At 44.5% G+C, this 17,703-nt stretch overlaps 1 protein-coding gene across 1 annotated transcript; it reads left to right on the plus strand.

The window, feature by feature from the left end:
• Positions 1-12,064: 12,064 nt before the first annotated feature.
• On the plus strand, positions 12,065-17,586 carry tspan36 (tetraspanin 36). Its single transcript, XM_081349112.1, has 7 exons — positions 12,065-12,846; positions 14,481-14,672; positions 14,840-14,914; positions 15,053-15,148; positions 16,196-16,345; positions 16,745-16,828; positions 16,920-17,586. Exons 1-7 carry the CDS (start codon positions 12,787-12,789, stop codon positions 16,992-16,994), a joined length of 732 nt encoding a protein of 243 aa, XP_081205238.1. The 5' UTR covers positions 12,065-12,786; the 3' UTR covers positions 16,995-17,586.
• Positions 17,587-17,703: the final 117 nt, after the last annotated feature.

The raw sequence follows: 17,703 nt of genomic DNA on the forward strand, positions 1-17,703 counted from the left end.
ACGGACAGGCAGACGCAAGACAGGACTCATGACAAAAACTGCTCCACTCCAACACTGATCTCTGCTGCCAGTCAATTTTGGGGTTATGCTTGATTAGCCAGGGGTGACCGAGAACAACAGGTGCCAGGGGGGAGTCCAGGATGTAAAATGAGGTAGTCTCTGTGTGATTGCCGGATACAGTGAGTGTAATGGGTCCAGTGGTGAATGCGATGGTGGGAAGGGCTTGACCGTTGAGGGCGTGCACAGCAATGGAATGGGTGAGTGGTAACAGGGGAACGTGAATCTTGTGAGCGAATGTGTAGTCCATGAAGTTACCTTCTGCCCCGGAATCCAAAAGTGCAAGACAGTCGTGAGTGTTGGCTGACCATCTAAGTCTTACCGGAAGGAGAGTTGATGTTGATGAGGTCTTCTCAGCGGAGATCCCACCCGACAGTAGCCTCAGATTTACTGCCGGGCTTGCCCTTTTACCGGGCAGTTGTAAGTGAAGTGACCAGCAGTCCCACAGTACAGGCAAAGGCCCTGGGATCTCCGCCTTTCCTTCTCCTCCCGGGAAAGCCGAGCTCGCCCGACCTGCATGGGCTCGTGATCGTAGACGGGGCTGACCGCGTCCCCGCCGCTGGCTTGCGTGGTCTCCACGGTGGTTGAAGCCCGAACCGGTAACTTCATCCGTTCAACACGAGAGAGACGAGAATCCACGCGAAGCGCCAGGTCGATGAGTCCGTTGAGTGTAGCGGGTAAATCCAACGCGTAGATTTCTCTCAGGACGCGGTCAGCCAGCCCATGCAGGAACATGTCCCACTGCGCTTCCTCGTTCCATTGACACTCAGCCGCCAAGGTCCGGAACTCAATGGCATAATCTGATACGGATCTGCTTCCTTGCTTGAGATCCGCCAGGGTTCGTGCTGCTTCTCTTCCCGCGACCGCGCGGTCAAACACCATCTTCATCTCGGCGGCGAGTGTCTGGAACGAGGCACAACACGGATCTTGATTCTCCCACACCGCCGTCCCCCACAGAGCTGCCCTCCCAGTCAGTAGTGTGAGTACGAATGCCACTTTGCTTTGTTCTGTGGCAAATGTTCTGGGTTGCAGAGAGAAATGCATAGTACAGCGTGTTAGAAAAGCTCTGCAAAAATTCGGCTCACCACTGTAGGGTTCAGGGACCGGTAGACGGGGTTCTGACTGGGAGGCGCCTGATGGTGGAATTGGGGGAGTGGCCGGTGTGGGTGGTGGCGCAGTGGGAGCTCGTAGATGTTGAAGCTGCTGGGTGAGCTCGGACACCTGCGCCACGAGAGCTTGAATGGCCCGACCCGACTCCGTAGATGTCCTCTCTTGAGCCTCTATCCGAGAAATGGTTACTCTGATGAAGTCATCAAGCGAAGAGGATCCACTTGCTGCTCCCATCGTTTGGTCAGATCGTTCTGTCATAATTCAGAGGCGGAAGCAATATGCAAGTAAACTCTTTTATTGAAGGTCAGAAGACACAGCAATAACACACGGGTGGGCTGGTGGCGCAGGGACTTGATGGTCAGCGTGGAGGTGAAGACAGGTGACGGTGAATCCAGTGAAGTGAACATCCAACACGACGAACACCATGAAAACACCGAACAGGACACGAACTGGAACAGGAACTGGAACCGGAAGAGCAGACGACGACAACACACTGAGGACACCAAAACCAACGATCTGACAGGGAAAGGAGAGTGCGATGAGTTTATATAGCAGAGATGATTGATGGTAGCTGATGAGGGGAATGAGATCAGGTGGAGTGCTGATCAACTGAACGAGCAGCCACGCCCACTCACACACACTCACACACACAAAACAACAAATACACGAGACACGAAGAAACCAGTGAATTCATGAACCGTGACAGTACAATGTCATACTAAAAAAAAAAAGGTATAAAATAAGTGATATACACATATGCATATATACACATACACATGTACACATGCACAAATATACATACATGCGCATATACACACAGTACACACCTATACACAAAAACATGCATAACACATACATACATATATACATACATACATACATATAATAAAGACCGCAATGCAGTAAATAAGTAAATCAAAACACTGATAAATGGTCTAAAAAGTCTAGGAACAGTTATATGCCTGAGAAAAAAGGTATGTTTTTAGCTTAGATTTAAATTCAGCTTCTAATGAAACTGATCTGAGGGAGACCGGGAGACTGTTCCACAACTTTGGCCCAACAACAGAAAAAGCCCGGTCACCTCGCAGCTTTAATCTAGATCTAGGGACCATCAGTAATTTTTGTTCAGAGGATCTCAGAGATCTAACAGAGGTTTTTGGGTTCACAAGGTCGCAAAGATAAGTAGGGGCTGAACCATTCAAAGCTTTAAAAACAAAAAGTAAAATTTTAAAATCAATTCTGTAGTGGACCGGCAACCAGTGCAAGGAGCGCAGTACAGGGGTAATATGTTCGAACTTGCGAGTACCAGTCAAAAGTCTGGCAGCTGCGTTCTGAACCATCTGAAGTCGATTTATATTAGATTGACTAATTCCAACATAGAGAGAATTACAATAATCCAGCCGAGATGACACAAATGCATGGATCACTCTCTCAAACTCAGAAAAGGTTAAAAAACTCTTGGTTTTAGATAACAATCGTAGTTGGAAAAAACAAGATCTAACTACAGAGTTTATCTGTTTGTCAAATTTGAGTGAGGATTCAAAAATGACACCCAAATTTTTTGTAGAGGGTCTTTCATAACAAACTAAGTCTCCCAAATCATAATTAAAGGTGCCTGAAGGCTCAAAAACCATAACCTCTGTTTTGCTCTCATTAAGGTGCAAAAAATTTGAAGAAAGCCAAGACTTAATATCAGCCAGGCATGCAGCTAAGGATCTCAAAGCTGTTTTGTCGTTGTGCTTCAGGGGCAAATAAATTTGGGTGTCATCAGCATAAAAATGAAATGACAACTTGTGCTTGGTAAAAATAGACCCCAAAGGAAGCATATATAATGAGAACAAAACAGGAGCCAAAATGGAGCCCTGAGGAACTCCAAACATCAGGGCGCAGCTGGATGAAGAAAACCCATCAAGACAAACAGAAAAAGTCCTATCTTCGAGATATGATTTGAACCAGTCCAGAGCGCGACCTTCAATACCCACATATTTTTCTAGACGCGATATAAGAATTTTGTGGTCGACGGTATCGAAAGCAGCGCTTAAATCTAAAAGTAGAAGTATCATTGAGTCCCCTGAGTCTACAGTTAATAAAATATCATATAAAACTTTTAAAAGTGCAGACTCCGTACTATGATGCTTCCTGAAACCAGATTGAAATTTTTCAAATATATTGTTTGATTCTAAGAAGCTCTGTAATTGTACTAAAACAACCTTTTCTAAGGCTTTAGAAATGAAAGCCAAATTTGAGATCAGTCTATAACTTGATAAGACGGCCGGGTCGAGATTAGGTTTTTTAAGCAGTGGTTTAACAATTGCATGTTTAAAATATCTTGGAACGGTTGCTGTAAGAAGTGACTTATTTATTATAGCTAAAATACTTGGTCCGACAACATCAAAGACCTCAAGAAAAAACCGAGTGGGGACAATATCAAGTGGGCATGTAGTGGGTTTCAAATGCTTAATTATGTCTTGAAAGGAGCTTAAAGAAATTGTCTGGAATTCATTACAAATTGTAGTGCAGAGATGCGGGACAGATAGGTCATAATTTGAAGATACTATACGCTGTCTTATGTCAACTATTTTATCTGTGAAAAACCTGAGAAAATCTTCACATACTGCAGCTGAGGCATTCAAAGAAACAGCACTATTTGGATTTAAAACAGAGTTTAAAATGGTAAAAAGAGTTTTAGGTTTATGACAATTTTTTGCAATGATATCTGAAAAATACTGAGATTTTGCCAGTTTAACTGATTTTTGATACCCAATTAATGATTCACGTAGAATTTCAAAAGATACTTGTAGTTTATCTTTTTTCCACTTCCGTTCGGCTCTACGACAAACTCGTCTATGTTCTTGTGTGGTACTGTTTAGCCAGGGTTCAGGTTTAGATTTTAGTCGGTTTTCTCGCACAGGAGCCACAGAATTTAAAATATCATTTGAAATAGAATTAAACAATGAAAGATGTTTATCTACATTTGAATTATTTAAGGAGGAATCAAGGTTGTACATCAAACAGGCCTCCTTAAAATAAACAGCAAAATCATCATTAGATGAAGGATTAAAAAGCCGAGTTTGCTGTGATAACCTCTTAGATTTCATAGTTTTACCATTTGGAAGAGAGCAAGTGAACATAATAGGCATATGATCTGAAAAACTCAATTCAAGAGTTTCAAGTTTGCAAACTGGAATACCATGCAATAATACAAGATCTAAGGTATGGCCTTGTTTGTGAGTGGGACCATTTACCACTTGAATGAAGTCCAGAGAGTCAACCAGACTAAGAAAATCTTTAGCCAGGGAATTTGACTCGCAACAAACATGAATATTAAAACCCCCCACAACTAAAAGCCTATCATATTTAAGAACAGCTTCGCTCAAAAAGTTTGAAAACTCCTTTAAAAAGTCCTTCTTTTGTGTTGTTTGGCAAAGTTCGTGCCAGAGATTGTCTTATTATTGGGAGATGAGAGGTTCTGTGCCTCATATACCATTGGAAAAACATCTCTTTACTAATATAACCTCGGTTCCCTGAGATAACAGGAACGAGTATTGCGTCTGTCTTTAGCTGACGCTATCTCTTTCCTCTGAGAATTCTGAAGCCTGATTGAATCACATATCTGCAACTGCACAAACCTATGGTGCTTTGGGGCTACCCATCTATATAAGCAGGCTGAGAATGCCATTTTCTTACAATCTTTCTGTCACGGGCGAGTGAGCGAGAGACGAGGATTCAAGTGCAGAGAAGATTTAATTAACAAACACAGACAAAAATACAGAAAACTCAGAACTCAGAAAATCAACAGACAGGAACATCAAAGACAGGTAACTCGGACAACGAACCAGCACAGGACTACAAACACAAGGAAGCTAAATAGGGGAACAAACAAAGGAGGGTAATGAGACTAACAGGTGGGATAAATTAACCAATAATCAAATAACAAGCTGGGAGGGGCTAGACAATAGACACGAGCACATGGCCCAACATAACAAACACCCATGTGCAGCACAAGACAGGACAGGCATGTGACATTACCCCCTCCCTACGGAGCGGCTACCAGACGCTCCATAAGACCAGGGCGGGACGGGAGGGACAGACCAGGGCGGGACGGGAGGGACAGACCAGGGCGGGACGGGAGGGACAGACCAGGGCGGGACAGGGGAAAAAAAATGTCTGGGACACCAGAGTGGTCCACAGGGTTCAGGAGGCCAGGACGGGGCAGGCTGTGCAAACGGCCAGGGTGGAGACTTTCCTTCAGGCGGCCAGGGCGGAGACTTTCCCTCGGGCGGCCAGGGCGGAGACTTTCCCTCGGGCGGCCAGGGCGGAGACGGCAGTTCATCGTGCGGCCACGGCGGAGACGAACCCTCGGGAGACCAGGAAGTAGACGACCCTTCAAGCGACCATGGCACAGGAACCGACCCCAACTCAGGAACAGGAACCGACACCGGCTCAGGAACTGGCACCGACACCACCAGCTCAGGAACTGGCACCACTGGAACTGGCCCTGGAACTGGCACCACCGGCTCAGGAACTGGCTCAGGAACTGGCACCGACACCACCGGCTCAGGAACTGGAACCGGTACCACCGGAACTGACAGTGGAACTGGCACCCTTGGCTCAGGAACTGGCACCGACACCACCGGCTCAGGAACTGGAACCGGTACCACCGGAACTGACAGTGGAACTGGCACCACCGGAACTGGCACTGGAACTGGCACCAACGGCTCAGGGACTGGAACTGGCACTGGAACTGGTACCACCGGCTCAGGCACTGGAACTGGCACCACTGGAACTGGCACTGGCACCACCGGCTCAGGCACTGGAACTGGCACTGGAACTGGTACCACCGGCTCAGGCACTGGAACTGGCACCACTGGAACTGGCACTGGAACTGGTACCACCGGCTCAGGCACTGGAACTGGAACCACCGGCTCAGGCACTGGAACTGGCACCACTGGAACTGGCACCACCGGCTCAGGAACTGGAACTGGCACCACCGGCTCGGGCACTGGAACTGGTACCACCGGCTCAGGCACTGGAACTGGCACCACTGGAACTGGCACTGGAACTGGTACCACCGGCTCAGGCTCAGGCACTGGAACTGGAACCACCGGCTCAGGCACTGGAACTGGCACCACTGGAACTGGCACTGGAACTGGCACCACCGGCTCAGGAACTGGAACTGGCACCACCGGCTCGGGCACTGGAACTGGCCCCTCTGGCTCGGGCACTGGAACTGGCACCACCGGCTCGGGAACTGGCACCACCGGCTCAGGAACAGACACCACCGGCCCAGGAACAGACACCACCAGTCCAAGTGTGTGCGTAGCCCACACACACCACATGGCTGTGGCCATAATGGCCAGTGTCGCGGTCACTAAGGGCTCAGGAACAGACACCTCCGGTTCAGGAACAGGCACCACCGGCTCAGAAACAGACACAGAAACAGACACAAGCACAGGCACAGACTCAGGAACAGACACTGGCTCCGGCTCAGGAACAGACACTGGCTCCGGCTCAGGAACAGACACTGGCTCCGGCTCAGGAACAGAAACAGACACAGAAACAGACACAAGCACAGGCACAGACTCAGAAACAGACACTGGCACAGACACTGGCTCCGGCTCAGGAACAGACACTGGCTCCGGCTCAGGAACAGACACTGGCTCCGGCTCAGGAACAGACACTGGCTCCGGCTCAGGAACAGGAACAGACACTGGCTCCGGCTCAGGAACAGACACTGGCTCCGGCTCAGGAACAGACACTGGCTCCGGCTCAGGAACAGACACTGGCTCCGGCTCAGGAACAGACACTGGCTCCGGCTCAGGAACAGACACTGGCTCCGGCTCAGGAACAGACACTGGCTCCGGCTCAGGAACAGACACTGGCTCCGGCTCAGGAACAGACACTGGCTCCGGCTCAGGAACAGACACTGGAGGTTTGAAGGGCGTCTCCAGGATCCGAGCTAAACGCTCTAAATAGCCGATCAGTGCCCCCCCGGCCATGAGAATGGGCATCTCCCGATCTATCTCCGACTGGGCAGACGTGGCTTGAACCATCTCTGGCTGGGCAGATGTGACCTGAACGGTCTCTGGCTGGGCAGACGGGACGTGAACAGTCTCTGGCTCGGCAGACGTGACGTGAGCAGTCTCTGACTGGGCAGACTGGACGTGAACAGGCTCGGCGGCGGCCATCTTGTCCGAAGACACAGGCTCGGCAGGCGTGACGTGAACACTCTCGGTGGCGGCCATCTTGTCAGGGGACACAGGCTCGGCAGACGTGACGTGAACACTCGCGGCGGCGGCCATCTTGTCCGAAGACACAGGCTCGGCAGGCGTGACGTGAACAGGCTCGGCGGCGGCCATCTTGTCCGAAGACACAGGCTCGGCAGGCGTGACGTGAACAGTCTCTGTTGCGGCCATCTTGTCTGAAGACACAGGCCCGGCAGACGTGACGTGAACAGGCTCGGCGGCGGCCATCTTGTCCGAAGACACAGGCTCGGCAGGCACCATCGGAACTGGGACCACCGGAACAATTATGGAGGGAACCCTTCTCCTCCTCCTGTGTCTTGAGACCACCGGAATTGGGACCATCGGACTCGGGACCACCGGAACTGGGACCACCGGAATAGTCACAGAGGAGGTCTTCCTTCTCCTTCTCCTCCTCCGTCTCCGGACCACCGGACCACCTCCTCCGATCTGATCACCGTCTGACATGGTGCTCTCCTCCTCCAAAGTCCTCTGAACACATCTGGAGAAATATTCCATTAGGGAAATGGAATTTCCCTTCTCCTCTGAAGAAGAAAAAATCTCGCTCCGCTGAATCCACATTTTGGCTGGTTCGTTCTGTCACGGGCGAGTGAGCGAGAGACGAGGATTCAAGTGCAGAGAAGATTTAATTAACAAACACAGACAAAAATACAGAAAACTCAGAACTCAGAAAATCAACAGACAGGAACATCAAAGACAGGTAACTCGGACAACGAACCAGCACAGGACTACAAACACAAGGAAGCTAAATAGGGGAACAAACAAAGGAGGGTAATGAGACTAACAGGTGGGATAAATTAACCAATAATCAAATAACAAGCTGGGAGGGGCTAGACAATAGACACGAGCACATGGCCCAACATAACAAACACCCATGTGCAGCACAAGACAGGACAGGCATGTGACACTTTCAACTGAGGAGCGGCAAGCGCCTACTCAAGTGCAGTGCGGTATCACGGCCAGCTACGCAATGCTCGTTCTCGTTATCTCAGGAAACCGAGGTTACGTCAGTAACCGTCAGTAACTATTGATACGGTTCACTCGCATTGCGTCAATCTTTAGCTGATGCTATGAGGACGCAATCCAGAAGAGTCGTACTACAAGCGTAGAACGAAATACCGTCCTACGAGCCCCAGCCTAGGGCACTCAAGGTTAAGGGTCCAGAAAGGCAGCAAGGCTAATATTAGGGCAAGAGCATCCGCCCAAAAACACAAGGCTCAGGCCACAAGGCCGGAGTCCTCGGCAAGCGCCCTAACGGTTAGACTTACAACGAGGTCGAGGACCGATTTAGAGGTCGAGGACCGGTGAATTGGGCTCTCACTCCAACGGGGCACTGAAGGCCTACAGAAGCATAAGCTAACACAATTGCATCCACTATCCAGGGTGATAACCTCTGCTTTGTGGCCAGGTGCCCTTTAGTGCGGCCTCCAAAGCATACAAAAAGCTGCTCTGATTGCCAGAAGTGGCTAGAGCACTCGACATATACTCTGAGAGCCCGAATCAGGCAGAGTAAGTGCAACCCTTGCTCGTTCTCAGAAACAGGAAGAGCAGAAAGGGTAATAACCTGTGCACTAAATGGAGTAGAGAGCACATTAGGCACACATCCATGTCTTGGTTTGAGGAATACTCTGCAGTCGTTTGGCCCAAATACAAGGCAGGACGCTCTCACCGAGAGCGACTGCAAGTCCCTCACTCGTTCGACCAACACTGAATCCAGCTAAAGGGTGGTCTAAAGCGAAATGGGGCGCAGCTCGGCTGACAGAAGCTGCTCAAAGGGCGGGCCTCAGAGAGCCCTGAGGACGGTGGATAGGTCCCAAATCGGGAGAAAACGGGGGCGAGGTGGCTTCAGCCTTGTATCATCTCGAGGAACCACAACTGGTTCCGCCAGAGGGGAGCCACCAAAAGGACAGAGCATCTGTCCTCCCTGACTTGCCTGATGACGTGAGGTCCTGATGACGTGATGCTCTAGCCCAAGCTGGGTCACTCGTGGGCTAGAGCATCCCTGTCTTTTGGAAAAAAAAAATTATGGGCATGTGAGAGTTGTCTTCTAAGGCAAAGAGGTTGATTTCTGCCCTCCTGAAGACACTCCAAATCATCTGAACCATCTGGGGGTGGAGCCTCCACTCTCCTGGAGACGTACCACCCGAGACAGCATGTCTGCCCCTTGGTTCAGTCTGCCTAGCATGTGCACTGCCCTCAGCGTGCGCAGATTGTGCTGTGCCCATAAGAGGAGGTGTCTCACCAGCCTGTTAATAGGCCACGGCCTGAGACCACCTTGGTGAGACCACCCTGGGCAAACCTGCAAGAGGATTTGTTTCAATGTTAACTTCTTGAACGGTCACTTCTTCAGATGTCTCAGATAGAGGATTGGCCTGAGGAAGTAGTGGCTGTAAAAGCCAGACTCCCAACAGAGGCACAGTGGCAAGCTGTGAGACTGTCTCTACGCCCCCCTTTGTCAGTAAACTCTCTACTACGGACCGGAGGACGTGCAAATTGCTGCCCCGTACCGAAGTATGTACCACGCCCGCCCTTAAAGCAGGGAGGTCTGCTGACGAATTGATTGTGATTGTGTTCAGAACCCAGCTCGACACACCGGAGATGGCTTGCTAAATCTGAGCCAGGGTGGCAAGGGAACCTAACCTTCTCCTATTCACTCCTGACAGATCAGGACGGCTTCTGCGGCTCAGGGTCTAACGTCACCTTGGGGTGGGGACACTGGCGCTTAGGGATGGTGTAGAGCTTGGCGGCATGGGAGCGCTGTCGTTGCTCAGACTCCAACTTGGGCTGAGGCTGAATCGGCAGGCTCCTCTGGCGACTTGAGGCAGCTGCTGAGCTGGAAAGCTTAGGCTGGAAGTGGCGTATTGCCTGCGACGACTCCTGTGCAGTGAAGCGTTGAGCGAATTCATCCACCGCAGGGCCAAAGAGATTGGTGAGGTGAGACTGGGGAGTCCAGGTAGGAAGCCTTTTCTGCTCTCTTTTGGGATCTGGGGACGCGGGATGTGAAGCGTTTCAGGCAGTTCACTCGTACCCGTCAGCTCAACCCTCTGGCTCCCCTGTATCTTCCTCAGTGGTTCCTGGGAGGAAGAGAATGGGTGAGCGCGAGGGGCCGCTCTCTGACAAGAATGCGATCCACGAGCGGAGAGAAGCGAGACTCATGGGCTAGAGACTCAAGCGAGGCTTCTGCACGGGCTTTCCCCGACGGAATTTTTTTTTTTTGGTCATTAGACTTCCACAGAAATTATAAATACAAAATGGGTTTATATAGGCTATATAAACAATTTTTAAGAAAAAGAAAATTCAAATACTATAGAAATTTCAAATACCTAGGCCACCTGGCACCAATTTATACAAACTATGTCATCCAATCTGACCTTTCAAAGCTGATGGGTAATAAACAAGCTTGATAAACAAGTTAAAGCTAAGCCACATCAAAGAGTATAGAAGCCCAAGAGGCGAAACTCTGTTGTGTTATGGGTAACAGTCTGTAGATGGCGCTGCGGAGGCGCGTCCGCCATTATGGACTGAAAGCTGCTGAAATCGTTAGCGCCAGTCAATGGCAAAATCCATTTTAGTAGGTGTTTATAGTTCATGTGTGCACTTGCTAGATTGCACATCTTTTTTGTACCTTTCCGCCTGTAATAGGACATTCATAGATTGTTTTTTTTCTTGCCATTAAAACGTTCACTGTGTGCACTTTCACTGAAGATGTTGAAAAAACAAGTTGTTAATATTTTTGTGATATTCTAGGCCTATGTAAAAGAAAAGTCTTTAGAAATGTTCATTTATAATGTTATTTATTTATTTATTTATTTTTCCAAATCATATATGGTGATGTTCACTAATTTCAAAATCAACATTTGAATAAATATCTTATTACTGTGTGTCTGCCTATATATTATTTCATGAATTTCTGTTATTCATATAACAAGGAAAATGCATAATAGAACATAAATATTGATAGATTAAAGGTTTGCAGTAATTTTATAATTGTATCTTTGCAAACCATAAGTGGTCGGCTAATGAAGCCGATTCGGTGAGGGACATACCCTTACTAAAAAGTACTATAGGAATCTTATAGTATTTTGGGACAAAATATTATAGTAATCTTATAGGAATACTATAGTAATTTGGGACATAGAAGTACGATAAGACTACTATATAAATACTAGCAGCTTAAAAATAATATAGAGGTATTACAGAACATCACAGAAGTATGTTATGTTCTGTAATACCTCTATAATATCCTAGAGCCGCTATAGTATTTCTATAGTAGTCTTATAGTACTTCAATAGTAGTATTTTGTCCCAAAATACTATTTTCCTAAGGGTAAGTTAATTAGGCCATGCATAACCAACACAGACGTATATTTTCTGTCATTTAACGTCATTTAACGTCGGTCATCCTCATTAATGTATTTTAAAATTGTTTTCATATTTAGATATGACGGCCAGAAAAAAATAAGTTATGTTAAGTTTTTGTTATGTTAAGTTTTTCAGTGCCATTGACTCCCATTATTTTTCGGCGTTTTCCTTCATTTTTCAGTCCATAATGGCGGCCGCGCCGTCACGTCATGGGGGCAACTGTTGCTATGGAGCGTTCTATTGAGTTTCGCCTCTTGGGCTTCTATACTCTTTGGCCACATTGTGCCATTGACAAATCAGCTATGTTGCTTGCTGACCAACTCAAGGAGACATAACATGATTTCCAACAAGTTTAATAAATTCAAAATGTTGTTACTTTTCATACAAGAAAATGCTATATGGATGTAGTTTTTGTAGTATTTAAACTAAAGAAAATATATTTCCATCGAACTTCATTGTTCAATGTGTTTAGCTGATCCAATTCAACTAAAAAATCATGTGAAATGCAATGCCATCAGTCTGTCATTATCATACTATTATATTATGCTACTTTAAATAATTTGTCTTGAAATATTTACATTTAAACAGGTGTAGAAACATAAAAAAAAATAAAAAAAACTATCAACCATCACGAATACTGTGCCACCTTCTGTGTATCTTCTCTGGTCACGTCACCTAAGGCTAAGCAACGCCTCACGCATTTCCGTCATGAACAGCTTCCCTGTGAACAAGAAAGTTTAAGGTATTCTTTTTTTTTTCTCTTTTTCCTTTTTTTTTTTTTTTTTTTTTGTTGTACGGTGTTTAGGACCAGGGGGTTTCCATTGTTGACGTATGAGAGAGCATGTGACTGACTGAACTATAAAGAACACGAGGAAAGATAACGTCACAAACTCCAAGAAGAAAAAGAAGAACGCCACAAACTCCAAGAAGAAAAAGAAGAACGCCACAAACTATCCGCAACATTCTCAGCTTCGACTCATCGCTCAGCAGCAGACATGGATTGCGGAATGATAACATCCAAAAGCGTTCTTTTGCTTCTCAGTTTAATGTTTTGGGTGAGTTTGTGATAATTTCTGTTCAGTTCTGTTTCTGTTGCCCAATTATAGCCCATTATTATGAGGTTTACAAACCTATGCTGTCCATGTGGGTTTTGCTGTTGTTTGATGACTATATTTGTAAGAAGAAGGGTCCTTATAAGCAGCACAATAGCTTGTATTCATTCCAGAGGTTGTTTCTCCTCCTCTAGACCTAAACGTTTAGTCAGAGTTATTTGCTTTTGACAGCGAGCTGTTCTCTAGAATGTAATTTAATTTAGGGTGAATCATTTGTTTGTTCTTTGTTTATACACTTAAAACAACCATATGAAAAGGGCTTCAGTGCTTTTTGCTATGCTGCCTTTAAACGTATGCACTTGTTTATTTCAAAGTTGATGTAACTGTCAGAGCTTCTAACTTGATTTCAATGGAAATAAATATTTTTGATGTCCATATTGTCTGTGCCATCATGTAGGCCTAGTCATCTGACTGGGCTTAATGTCATGTGCCCTTTTCTGGCTTCAGTGGGCACGAAGGGGAGTTCTGTAGAAAACCAACACTTCTTACTCTTCTGCACAGACAATTTAATACTTTCGTGCTCACTGAGATGTTGCTAAAACTCGCAGAAACCAAGACAAACTTTAGGGCTGAGACCCTCCGGGGCCCTGCGGTTCCCTTCCTTTTCCAGCCCTGTCTGCATGTGTATTTTTTTTTTTTTTTTTTTTTTCAAAAAACAACAGTACAAGAAGTAAAACCTGAAACCTTACAATCTGAGAACTGAAAGTTCTCATTGTAGCATCTTCGTCTTCTGAAAAGCTGAATTATTGCTGTTGTCATGTGTACTTTTCTTCCTCAAGGGTTTCTGTTTTGCTTTTGCCGCTTCTGCTCAAGCTGAGGCACAAGACCAGATTCCAGGAAAGATTAGAGGCCAGGAAAATGTTACTCATGGTCTCGTGACTATGCATTGTGACTGACTGCTGAAGAAACCGATCATGTGCTAGCGATTCATACATAACCCAAGGTTTACTTATGAAATGACACCTTATGAAATCATGTGAGAGATGATGTATGTGTTCTTATGGAACTGAACTGTGTAAATTTCACACAAAAAGTGTGAACCAATTTCAATTGTGGAACCAATCTTTTAAAAATCTAGTTTCATTTTTTTTTTGGGAGGGGGCAGGGGGGAATTTATACATATGACTTTTATCTTTTACCAGTTTAAATTTAATGGTAATTTGTGAGTATTGAGATATCCACTCTGGATTTCAGTTTACATCTTGACTGTGTGTGTGTTTTAGCATTTTAATTTAGATTTTTATTTGATTATTTTAATATATCAATACTCATTTAAATACTTGGTCATGAAATAGTCATGGAAGTTTCCTGCTGCCCCCTGGTTGAAAACCACTGCTAAAATGTCATGTGGTGTAACCATCAAGTAAAAAGTAATGACATATTTTTCATACACCTTTAATACATGTGAGTGTACATGCCTGTATATCAGTATTTGTTTTTAATCCGGTTATAGATTTTTTTTTTTTTTTTTTTTTTGTGTAAATATCATGAAATCATTTTGGGGGGAGTCCCACCACCACAGACATTACTGTGAAGTTTGATGTCATTGACCCACCTCTTGTGTCGTTCTTTTTCAGGGTGCTGGAGCGGCCCTTGCATATGTTGGTTCTTATGTGATAAAGAGCTACAACAGCTTTGAAGACTTTGAGTCTGATAAGTACAGCATCATCCCAGCAGCCATTATAATCGGTGTGGCTGTGGTCATGTTTGTCATCGGAACCGTTGGCTGCTGTGCAACTCTGAGGGAGTCCAAAGTCGGTTTAGGCTTTGTAAGTATGAGCCATACATCTGTGTACCTTGTTACCAAAATAGAGAGTAGGGTCCATGTGGGGGTTTCTATTCCTATTTAAATCCTTTTGGATAGTACTGGTTTCATCATGGTGCCGATTTTGGGGGATTTTTATATTTTATGCTTTTCTCTGAATTTTTCATTTAGTTTTTTGCCATCATCATGATAATCTTCGCAGCTGAGGTGACCGCTTTTGTGTTTGGCTTCATCTACAGGGGCAGAGTAAGTTATTCTTATATAACGTCTGAATAACATTTTCTTTTTTCTTTTTTTTGGTTTCCTTTTTTTTTTTTTTTTTTTTTTTTAATGGGATATGTTGAAATCTAAATCATTGGACATTGTTTCCCGTGATGTTTACAGATTAAGGGTGACCTAGAAAAGCCAATGAAAGACATCTTCCAAAAGTATGACGGTCTGAACAGTGAAACGCATGCAGTGGATTCCTTGCAATCTGACGTAAGACTAAAAGGTTCCTTCATATCATTGCAATCATTTTTGGTTGCACAAGAAATGATAGACACACTGGGCAGGAAATGGATGCATCTCCTGGGGCCGTATTCACAAAGCATTTTATCTTACCACTAGGAGTACTCCTAAATCGCACTAAAAGATTTTAGCTAGGAGTTTTCTCTTAAAAGTTATTCACAACGCCTTTCAGACCTACTCTTAGTAAAGAAAAATGACAACTCCTAAACTAAGAGTGAGTCTTCGTTGCTATGGATGACGTCATTACTCATGCACGAGCCTGACTGAAGTGACCACCTTGATTGGCTGATGATTGTAACGCGGGAATGATTCCAAACACCTCCCCTACGATGATGAGTGACAGGTGACAGGTCTGAGAATGCGTGCGCTACACAAGTAGTGCGAAGGACGGAAGATGATGAATAACTGAATAAATAGCCTAAATGAATAAAGAGTAAGGCAAAACAAATAGCCTAGTAGCCTAATGAAACATATGGATTGATGCAATATCTTTGCAACATTATTGAATTAATCTGTCACTATATGTCTCTGCCTACGTTTGCAAAGAGAAGAACATTTTAATTTGATTCACAATGAAACGTTACAATTAGTTTACATGCAATGAGTAGCCTAGTTTTGGTTGTTGTTGGTGGCGTTATTGCATCCCTAGTTATGCCTACAATGCAGAATTTTTCCCTCGTGATTGGACGCTCCTGTAGCCGCCGCTACGCATTTCAAAACATCGCAACGTGAAATGCCACAAAAAGCGGTTTGTGAATAGGTCTTAGTGAGTTAGGAGTCCTCTCGACTTCTTTTAAGCTGTCCCAGACTTAGGTGCTACTTTTAGGGCTAAAATGCTTCGTGAATTACTCTTAGTGAAAAAAATGAGGAGTCCTAAAGTTACGAGTGACACGCCCATTATTTTTAGGAGTTGCTCCTAAATTCGCCAGTTAGGAGCTACTTTTAGCCTTAAAATTCTTTGTGAATACGGCCCCTGATCTGTATTTTTTTTTTTTTACTCCATTTTTACATTTCCAGTTGGAGTGCTGTGGGGTGAATAACTTCACAGACTGGACTGCAACACCATGGTTTGGCCAGCATAACAACTCTGTGCCACATTCCTGCTGTAAAGCAAACAATACACAATGCACGGGTCAACTCACCCAACTTGATCTTCTGAATACACAGGTTTGAGCGGCGTGTCATTTCGTTTGACATTGTCAATTATTGTTTTTAGTGAACAGTGTTATTTATATGCCATTTTAGTATATATATATATATATATATATACACACACACAATAAGTTTAAGTTGTTTTTAATAATATTTAGACTTCAATTTATTTTAGTTTTAGCAAGTTTATTACTTCAACCTCAGACTTATTTTAGTTTAGAATTTGCATTTAAATGTTTCATCTGATATTTATTTTATTCCATCTTACGTAACAATAACAACTATTAATAGTTTTAGTTAACAATAACTATATTGGTATTCAGATCAGCATATTTCCAAGCAGTTTTCTTGAAATATGTAATTGTTTTTAAACCATTTTTTTCGGGGGGAAAACACACTCTGTTGTTCCTACAGGGATGTGAAGCTAAACTGGAGCAGATGCTTCAGGATGTGCTTAGTTATGCAATGTTTGTCGTCCTGGGATTTGCCATCATAAAGGTACATCAGTTCATTTTAGCCTCATCATTATACTTGTTTATCTGACAATGAATTTTCAACAACTAGTTTTGTGTTTCTCTCTCTTTTTCAGTTTTTTGGGTTGCTCAGCATTTGTGTCATCACCTGCCGAAGCAAGAAGAATGACTATCAGCCTCTGTATGCGTGATAGTAAAATCTGAATCCCTCTCTTGGGACAGTCTCTATTTTCTCAATACTGTGCAGCTACACACAGCCTCACTGGCACCATAAAGAACAGATTTGACAGTTTGAAGATGTGACAGTATTCTAAACATTTTGTATTAAACAAAAGTTAATTTTAACATCTTTCGGTTTGAACAAGATATGCTGACAGGAACCAGAGATGTGTGTGGCCAAAAAAAAACAAAAAACAACAACACTTTTATCAAATTATCACTGAGGGTTTGAAAACGTGTGATATTTTGGAGTAGTTTTGATGGTGAGTGTTTTCCTGCCAAATAGGTTTATAAAATATTACACCCAACTCCACAAAGTATAAGGAAATGTTACTATAGCAGCACTTTACCAAGTGTGTATGCATTTAGATAAAACTTTTGAGTTGATTATTGCACTTCATTTTTAAGGGTTTAATGCGTTTCTGTGTGCTTTAGTTTATACATTGTCATATTCAGTGTTTTTTTTGTGCTGCTATCCAAATTAAGTCTTAATAGTTATGCATGTATATTATATCTATTACAATTATTTAGCTCAACAAAAGAATATTAAATTCTGTTACTAAATTGGTCTGGTGAGTGTATTTTGACATGGTTAAGATTACAAAAGTGCATGTTAATAATGATCCTCAAATGACTTGTTTATCAACACCATTTCTGAGGAAATACACATGTGAATTTAGA

Source organism: Scardinius erythrophthalmus (genome assembly GCF_964197995.2).
Source record: "Scardinius erythrophthalmus genome assembly, chromosome: 20".
Lineage (NCBI taxonomy): Eukaryota > Metazoa > Chordata > Actinopteri > Cypriniformes > Leuciscidae > Scardinius > Scardinius erythrophthalmus.

What these genes read in the sequence shown, in the direction of transcription:
- tspan36 (XM_081349112.1), top strand. Translation starts at nt 12,787, where the DNA reads ATGGATTGCGGAATGATAACATCCAAAAGCGTTCTTTTGCTTCTCAGT. An exon ending in CCAAAGTCGGTTTAGGCTTT is followed by an intron (nt 14,673 to 14,839) that starts GTAAGTATGAGC and finishes TTTTTCATTTAG; the next exon opens with TTTTTTGCCATCATCATGAT. An exon ending in GCTTCATCTACAGGGGCAGA is followed by an intron (nt 14,915 to 15,052) that starts GTAAGTTATTCT and finishes TGATGTTTACAG; the next exon opens with ATTAAGGGTGACCTAGAAAA.